Raw genomic sequence first — 9,691 nt, 5'->3', positions numbered from 1 at the left:
ATTATAAAAATTATTTATCATTTATATTATAATATTTTAATTTTTTAATCAACTGTGTAATATATATTTTTAAACCTAGTAATCCAATCCAATCTCCCTATTCTAATAAAAGAGTAGTTTTATTCTCCTTTTGACATGTATCGTCATATTAAGCCTCATAATTAATGCAAATTTTATTTTTCTTTTGTCATGTTTCACCTTATTATGTCTCATAATTAATACATACCATTTGTCAACATATTGATTCTCCATTTCAAATTTCAAATTTTAAATTTCGCATTCTAATTACATTAAATTAACAAAATTAGAATAAAAGTCAAAGTAAATTTAATACAAATTATAAAGTGGTATAATTTTACATATTTATTTAAATCAATGATTATAATTTTATATAATTAAAAACCTCTTAATTAATAATTTATTTAAAATAAATTATTAATAATTTTAATTTTTAATTATTAAAATTTAAATAGTTTTATAACCGTGGTTCCACGGGTTATAAACTAGTATAAAAATAAAAAAAATAAAAAAGTCAATTGGGACGGATTCTGAGCGTGAGCGTGTGGCAACGAGTTCAACTTATCCGGTGGTGATGGAGGCCTATCACGTCCACACAACTGCTTCTATTTTCCCTTATCAACAACAAAACAGCCACCACCTGTTTCTCGATTCTGTCTTGTGCCAGTCACAAGAAGAAAATGTCGACGACAACCGCCATAGGTGCAGGTGGAGCCTTCGCAACAAGAAACGCCCTTTCCATCAAAACTACTACTTCATATCCATTAGCATCACCTCATCAGGTTCGTCTTCATTCTATTCCATTAATAATGGTGAAAAAAAAAAAAATAGTCGTTGATTAATGATTTCACCCTATTTTTGAGGAACAGAAAACAACATTTCAAGGGCTGTCCATTCAAGATGCCAAAAGGGGCGTCTCCACTTCCTTCTTGGGAACAAGCGACAAGACCATCGTGTCTGTAAAAGGAGGAAGAGGTTTAGATATCAAAGCCAGAAAAACCGCAGGTGCTTCAAAGGAGATCGAAGTTGAAGTCGACAAGCCTTTAGGCCTCACTTTGGGTCCTAAACCTGGTGCTGGTGGTGGCGTTGTTATCACCGTACGTCGGTTCTCTCCACATCTCTGTAATTAATTTCGTTTACCTTTTTTCTTTCTCCGATTCTCAATCAATGTGATTTTCGAGTTCAGGGTGTGGAAGGAGGCGGGAATGCTGCAAAAGCAGGGTTGAAGGTTGGGGATCAAGTCATATACACAAGCAGCTTCTTCGGCGATGAACTTTGGCCTGCTGATAAGCTTGGCTTCACCAAAACCGCCATTCAGGCGGTGCCGGATTCCGTTTACTTTGTCGTTAGCAGGTTCTCTCTCTCAACCCCTTTAATCGTTACTGAAACCAAATTTGATTGAAACAACAACCATAAACGATGAGTGATTTTGATTCAGGGGAGCTGATGTAGATGTCAAACGACTACCAAAGCGACCTGCTCCTCCTCGATTCGGACGCAAGCTAACAGATGCCCAAAAGGCACGAGCGACGCATATTTGTCTGGACTGTGGATTCATATACACATTATCGAAGCCTTTCGAGGAGCAGGCAAGCTCTCAACTTTTGCATTTAATCATAATTGAATCATAAATTTTATAGGTTTAATTGACAAAAAAGATGGTGATTTTGGTTATGGAAATTTGCAGCCGGATGGGTACTTGTGCCCACAATGTAGAGCACCCAAGAAGAGGTTCACAGGGTACGATCCAGTCACCGGAAAACCAATTGGTGGGACGCTGCCTCCGATCGGGGTGATCATTGGACTTGTTGCCGGTCTTGCTGGAGTTGGAGCATTACTTGTTTATGGCCTTCAGTAACCGACATTCATTCTTCCATCATAATTTTGTTCTTATGATTGCCATTTACGATTCAACTATATCATACGAAAAGAAAATGTAATGTTTGTAATTGAAAATTCAAATGGGCTTAAATTACATTGTTATTATGTATGTTTAATCTAAAAATACTGTTGTAGCTAAAAGTTAAGGTTTTAAAATTCAAATATTAAGATTTGATTGTAAAAGATACAAAGAATAGACAATTGCAAAAATGGTTCAGTATGTATTTTTTGGTGGTTTCAGTTCAAATCTCAGATTTTTTAGGGAAAAATTTCATATATGCTTCTCTTAAACACTAAAATATCATATATATATATATATATATATATATATATATATATATATATATATATATATATATATATATCCAATCTAATTTAAAAATATCATTATAAACTTAAAAAATATTCCAAATTATTATTTTTCTTGTTAAACATTTTATAATCATTTTAAATTATTCTTTTTTATCAATTGACTATTATACCCTTCTTATTTTTATTATTAAATTAAATTACATTATTAACCTAATTCTAATTAACATCGTCCTCTTAAAAAAAGATTATTCCGATGAATCCTTCGTTTTTCATCAATCGTACTAATGGTTTTCAACATGGATTTTAAATCAACGATTCTTAGCTTGGGGATAGTTTGGTTTATGATTGAATATAGCTTTCGTTTTGTTCCTAAAAAGAACCCATTTAAATGTGGCTAATATCACAGGTTTATTTTTTCGTTTATGCAACCTACATCGACAAAACATGAGATGTAAAAGTCGTCTTGCAGTTTTGGCGTAATGTTTTGCCATTTGTTTGCTAACTCTGTCACTTTCTACCTTGTATCGGCCAAAACACGTGCTCCCCCTTGTGTGGTGGTCCGAGAAAACAACCCAATTCCACCACCGGAAATGTGACCACCTATTCCGATAGGTGGGCAAGATCCGACTGAGAAACCATGGAAACCACTGCTTTTGCTATGGCACAAAAGGTCTGACCAAGGTACCACCAGATTCAATCCATGCACTGATTTATAGCGATGATTGTCTGGTATATGTATTAGTTTTGGCCAATAGTTCTTTCATTTCCGGGTACACAATGACAGTTGGTTTCACCAAAGTTGATCCAAAAAATCTAAGATTATGAAAGGAGAAATTAAGAAGCTGATACTCAACCGATGAATCATTGTTAGAGTTCAAACGAGTTGAAAAGTTATGAGCAGCAAAATATGTTAATCATGAAGTGAATATCTCAATGTTCTCCTCTTGATTTACGTGGAACATAAAAGATGAATAATTTATTGAGAATCATTTTTCGAGAAACAGAGGAAATTTTTTATGAAGAAGACAATATTGATTGACATTAAGTTATATACTTATATTTGTATTTTAATTCTATAATAACAAAGGGTATAATAGTCCATTAATAAAACTAACAATTTAAAATGATTATAAAATATTAAAAAAAATAATTTGGACAAATATGATATTTTGAAAGTTTATGTAAGCTAAATATGATATTTAGAAATTACGTTGGATAAATATGATATTTTAACATTTAAGAATGGTATATACAGAATTCTTCTTTTTGAGTTCATGGTCCTTTTAGTTTAGTTTGTATGTAGAATTGGTCCCCCCGACTTAACTTCCATTAAGTTGTTGTTAACTCCCTCATGTGCATCTCACGCGAGTGTATATTTGTCTTTTCATTTTTAAGGGACCATTTTTGCACCTGAAAAAATATATCCCCTTTTTCTAAAAAAAATTAATACCTATTTATTTATTTTAATAATTAAAAAATAAAAGATCTCTCTCTCTCTCTCTCTCTCTCTCTCTCTCTCTCTCTCTTCCCTTTTCTTCTTCCCAAACACCATTATTGAAGAAGCATCACCCAAAATCCCTTGTCTAGCATCAAACAAACAAACACACCCTTGGATGGCTGTTTCCGGCGAGATCAAGAGGAGTTTCAACCTCTTAACGACTGAAATCGATGTTCAACACCTCCGCAACCCTCCTACAGTCGAAAAAGCACAACCCCAAACACCCTACCTCAATCGTTGTTGATGCAGCTGCTCTGATTCCCTTCCGAATCGTTGTTATTGATGATGAGAAAGAAACCACGATGCGGCTCGCCGGGGAGCAGCTTCACAACCTCCTTCGTTTGTTCACTGTATCTTCCCCCTTTGCACTTTTCCTCACTGAATTTGCTGTCGTAGCTTACCTATTTCCCTCAGATCTTCCTTCCTTCCTTCTCCTTCAAAGATCAATGCTTAAGCAGCCCTTACAGCTTTCAATCGTATTCTTCCTTCATCGGTCCGATTGAGCACCCATGACACTCTATTTGATTGGCGACTGCAACTGCCTCCCTCCTATGTGTGTTTTAATGTCGGATCGGGAAAAGGAACAGTGAAGGAGGGCTCGCTGGAGATCAACGCCACCCCTCCTCACTATCGCCAGCCACTGCTGAAGACTCCAATCGTCCTCCTCGCTCGTTTCTTTCCTTACTTGATCTGAAAACTACATTTATTACAAATCTGAAAACCAGGGTTGGAGATGATGGTTGAAAGGCGGTGTTATGGCGGTGGTTTGTGTGATATGCTTGAAAGATGAAGACATTGAAGATGATGAAAATAGACTTGAAGAAGAGAGAGAGAGAGAGAGAGAGAGAAAGAGAGAAAGAGAGAGAGAGAGATAAAGAGAGAGAGAGAGAGAGAGAGAGAGAAAGAGATAGAGAGAGAGAGAGAGACCTCTTTTATTTTTTAATTATTAAAATAAATAAATAGCTATTAATTTTTTTTTTTTAAAAAGGGGGATATATTTTTCAGGTGCAAAAATGGTCTTTTAGAAGTGAAAAGACAGATATACCCTCATGTGGGAGGCACGTGAGGGAGTTAACAGAAACAACTTAATGGAAGTTAAGTCGGGGGACTAATTTTGCGTACAAACTAGGCCAAAAGAACCATGAATCCAAAAAAATCGAAGTTTTGACTAAAACCCCAAAAAATACATACCACAAGGACCATATTTTTATTTTTTAATTATTAAAATAAATAAATAGGTATTAATATTTTTTAAAAAGGGGGATATATTTTTCCAGGTGCAAAAATGGTCTCTTAGAAGTGAAAAGACAAATATACCCTCATGTGGGAGGCACGTGAGGGAGTTAACAGAAACAACTTAACGGAAGTTAAGTCGGGGGACTAATTTTGCGTACAAACTAGGTTAAAAGGACCATGAATTCAAAAAAGTCGAAGTTTGGACTAAAACCCCAAAAAATGCATACCACAAGGACCATTTTTGCAATTTTGTCTAAAGAATAATTATTTGGCTTCTCATTTATATCAATAATGTGTTAGGAAAAGTATAACCCAAAATGCACAAAAGAGCAAAAATCAGAAGTTGTTCCTGAGGCTTGTGTTTGATACAGTTTCTTTAAAACAAATATGTTTTATATGGATGTTTGTTTCATAGGATACAACAGTAGTAAGTGGGTCTTCTAGATCATTCGAACACTTACTTGGTCCGGAAATTACCTTGATTGCAGTAAGAGATGAAAGAAGAAGTAGAATCGTAAGAGAGGAAGAGAGTGATTTCATTTCATTCGGTATAAACTGAATAGTTAAAGAGATGCTCTATTCATACTGTAAATCGTCATTGATGTCATTAAACATCAAAATGCAACGACCAATTAAATAGCATAATTAATTGATAAATCAAAAACGAAATTTATTATTAATAGCCTTTAATTCGGCTTCGTCCCGGGACCACCTCCCGGACGTCAATTGACGTTCTCTGTTCATTGTTGTGATTACAAGGCTCAAGCCCAACCTGAGCCATCAAGTGACAGTGATAAGTTCGAAGCACTTATCATAACATTTGGCCCATCCTGGCGTGTACTTAGAGCTACACAACCTTGATAAGACTCTAGGCGATGGCGATGACGAGAAAGGGACCTATGGCTCCCGACAGGGGAAGGACGAGCCCACTTAGATCCATGTCGTCGCTCGTCTTGCAATATGGCCCATTTTTTGTAATTGAGCTAGCCCATTAAAATGTGATTTAATGGTATCCCATGTTAATGAATCACAACTCATATGTGATGAGATCCCATTTTATGTAGTTGGGATTGCCCAAATAAAATGTATAAGCCTTGGAGCCCATTTTCGAGTTATAGGTCCAAGGAGGAGATTATTTAACCCATTTGTTAATTTGATCCAATTTTTTTAACGACTTGCAAGAGTTTTTAGGGCACCACATGGGGTCCACGATGCTTTTCACAATTGGATGAAAATAATCAGGTGCCCAGCCGCATCCCCCACTTCGTTATCACTATGGCCTTGTTCCCCAGTTTTTTTGTAAATTCATTAAAGGAAAGGGAAGGAAAATTTTGACCGAAAGAAAGAGAGAGGAAGGAAAATATTCATTATACCGTGTTCCCGAGTTTGAAGGAAATGAAAAGAAATGAGAGGAAAATTTTAAGTTTTTGTGCTCCCGAGTTAGGAGGAAAAAGAGAATAAAACTTGAAATTTTCCTTCCCCTCACTTTCTTTCCAAATCCACCCAATTTGGGAGGAAATTTTGGAAGGAAAATATGACTCCAAAATCCTTCCCCTCCCTTCACTTTCCTTCCATTAATGAAACTCAAGAACATGATTTTCCTTTGACACCCTCACTTTCCCTCCGTATCCTCCTATTTCCATCCTTAAGTAGAACTCGGGAACAAGGAGTGTATGATGCCAAAGAAAGATAAAAATGGCCACTAGAGGTGGGTGTCGGAGTTCATCAGCAGCAAGGGAGAATTGGAGCAGCATTTTGCCAATGGAATAGTTGTTCTGCTACGTCACTATTTGGAGTTGGTTCCTAGATGGAATTCGTCACCTGTAGCTAACGATCGGAAGTGCGATTTCACTAGCAACATGGGTCTGTTGGGTCGTCGGGATTAGGGGCAATTGATAGCGAAGACGACGACTTGTTAGCTGCTACCAGTGGCCCATAAGTGGTATGGTAGGGCGTTAACACTCGATGTTAGAGTCATTGTTGTTGGATGTTTTGGTCGGAGGAAGTAGTCGACCGGTCCTGCTTTAGGTTTGTTCACCGGTGATGCAGCGAGGAAGTAGATGGCGCGACTGCCGCCGGAGGCTCTTTAGCAGAGTCAGTAGTGACTGGTGGTGCTCGGAGGAGGCGATTGTTGCTAGAATTATTCCTTCGGAACCATCTTGGTTATCCGAAGATGAATAGCGGTTGCATCGGCGACGGTTGCTTCTTAGTCGAAGATGACTAGTTGTTGTAGTCCGGTGAGAGGGGATCTGATTTGGAGAGTCCCCCGATTGTCTAAAGAGAGGGTTGACCAGGTGGGACCGGCCTTAGGATCTTTTGTCCTTTTACTCTAACTTTCAACGTGTGGGACCCATATGCTTATGTATGCCTTGTATGTAAATAAAACAGGTCCAGCTGTATTCTTTTTCTTCTCTTGTCAATTAGAAAGAGACAAACTAAAGAATAAACATTGTACTTTTCTTGTATTTTTTATGTATAAATTGTACAAGTGTGATCTATAAGGTATAATTTTCGAGATATGTTGTGTTCTCTTTTTTCCCCTTTTTGTTGTCGGCTCAAATGGAGCACTAGTACACCAAGAAATATATCTTTTTACACGATTTGTACAACTATGTGTACAATCAACAACTTAATGGATTTTCTTGATAATATGAGCTGAGAATAAGATAAGAACTGAATAAATCATGAAAATGAACAAATAAAAGAATTAGAAATTTCTTCTTTCCTCAACTTTGTGAATAAGTCACCAAAATATGGCGAAAATTGATTTGAAAATGTTTTTGTAGACTTTAGAAATTCTCAGATGAGCAAGAACAGAACAGATCTAGAGATCTGAGCAAAAATAATGAAGCAGATGTTAGAGATATGGGCAAAAACGGAGTAAATCTATAGACCTGAGAGAAAGCACGAAGCAGATCTAGAGATCTGAATGTTTGGGGAGTGGATCTGGACAGATCTTGGCGAAAGCTAAATAGATAATCACAGAAATGAACAGGTATGAGCAAACCTGAGGCGAAGAACAACAAATTTGAACAGATCGGAGGCGAAACTAAGTTTAAGATCAAGAGGCGATAGCTATTCTCTCTTGGTCCCACAGATGACGCCACATGTTGCTACATGTGATCAGGACGTCGGGTCTTCTGTGTTGGATCTGGATCGAAGATCTGAGGGTGGTGTTGTTAGCGAGTTTCCGGTGAGATACCTAACTTGCCATCACAACAAAGTCGTTGGAGTTTCCCCAAGGACTATGCTCCGGGTGCAAGCTCTAATGATCAAGTTAGATCGGTTGGTAGAGATGAGATGGTTATCTGTAACATCCCAAAAATATAGTCCCAAAAATTTCATTTAAAATAGATAAAATAGTTTTTTTTTCAAGCATCATCCATACATCCCAAAATATCCAATGTATCAAAAGTCATAAAAATCAGAGTAAAACATCATATGCGGAATCCCAATGGTGTGTGCGATGCAGTCAACCCGAGCTCTGCTACCAAAAGTACCTGAAACATAAACTGAAAACATTAAGCACAAAGCTTAGTGAGCTCCCTAAACTACCCCATACCGATACATAATAAATCACATACTTGCCCCCCACCCGGCATCGAGCCCCACTCGATTTACAGATCTGTTATTTTCAGGCCTCGCCCATCATGCTCATTCAATCAATATCACATAATCATACTAATACACATAACAATCATAAACTCTAGCATATGTTCCAATCTTCAGGCCTCGCCTGGCATCGAGCCCCGCTCGGTATACATAGTAACACATAACACATGCAAGGGTCACGTAGACTCCTAGCATCCTAGCATAACCAAAAAGGGTCGACATTGGTGCCTTAGACCTGCTATAGCCCAGTGAGGCAACTCACCTCAGATGCTGAATCTCACAAAAGAAAAATCCTTAGTCGTTGTCCTATTGACCCCTGGCCTAATCTGACCCATGGCTAAAGCCCAAATCCATCATATGAAAGGCCTAATAACAAGCCCAAACTCCTCAAATAGGCCTCTCCCTAAAGCCCAAACATATTCTTAGCCAAAAAACTATTTTATGATGACCCATTAACGCTCAAAGCAACGAAGTCCATGGAATGGCCCAAACCGAGGCCCACATATGTGAAGCATACTCTAACTGAGTACGCGGGGGCATACTCAGTTGTATGCAGAGCGTATTGGCTTCATGACATGTACGATGCGCGTACCAGCTTGTACGCCCAACGTACTCCTCTATTAAGTCTTTTTCGCTACTAAGCCCTTAATGCTTTAAACCAATGGTCCAAATCACAGATCTGAGTCCTACTTAACGTCTAAACCCATAAAGTTACTGACTTAGTGACTTTGCATGCCCCAAATAAGCCCAAACTCCGAAAATAGCATTCTACTTCCATGAAAATGGCCTTAACTCATGCATGGGTGGGTTTACCCCAAAAAATGACAACTTGATGACTCTAGATCCCAAATAACACTAAGAGTGGCAACTCTAAGTTCCAAAAACGACATGGACTCATGAGACTTCTTCAATAGGACCAAAAGAGTCCATAAACCCAACCCAAAAGAGATCTAAGCAAATAAACACCAAGCTCAAGACTTTATACCTCAAATGAGAGCCAAAAGCTCATAAGGTTATGGATCTAAAAGCTTTAACTTCTCCAATGAATCTTCAAGAGTGAACACCTTCTTCAAAAGCACCAAAATATTATTCTAATAGACTTCTAAGCTCCAAAACAAACAAGGAAGGATTAGG

General features: G+C 37.6%; 1 protein-coding gene across 1 annotated transcript; it reads left to right on the top strand.

Annotated features, from left to right (window-relative positions):
* Nucleotides 1-627: 627 nt before the first annotated feature.
* On the top strand, nucleotides 628-1,993 carry ENH1 (rubredoxin family protein). Its single transcript, XM_078970865.1, has 5 exons — nucleotides 628-800; nucleotides 888-1,115; nucleotides 1,205-1,371; nucleotides 1,457-1,607; nucleotides 1,706-1,993. Exons 1-5 carry the CDS (start codon nucleotides 699-701, stop codon nucleotides 1,874-1,876), a joined length of 819 nt encoding a protein of 272 aa, XP_078826991.1. The 5' UTR covers nucleotides 628-698; the 3' UTR covers nucleotides 1,877-1,993.
* Nucleotides 1,994-9,691: the final 7,698 nt, after the last annotated feature.

The sequence above is a fragment of the Lactuca saligna genome, chromosome 8 (genome assembly GCF_052625555.1).
Source record: "Lactuca saligna cultivar CGN05327 chromosome 8, ASM5262555v1, whole genome shotgun sequence".
Classification (NCBI taxonomy): Eukaryota; Viridiplantae; Streptophyta; class Magnoliopsida; order Asterales; family Asteraceae; genus Lactuca; species Lactuca saligna.
Note: the sequence above shows the minus strand (reverse complement) of the source record. Positions and strands in the feature narration are given on the sequence as shown.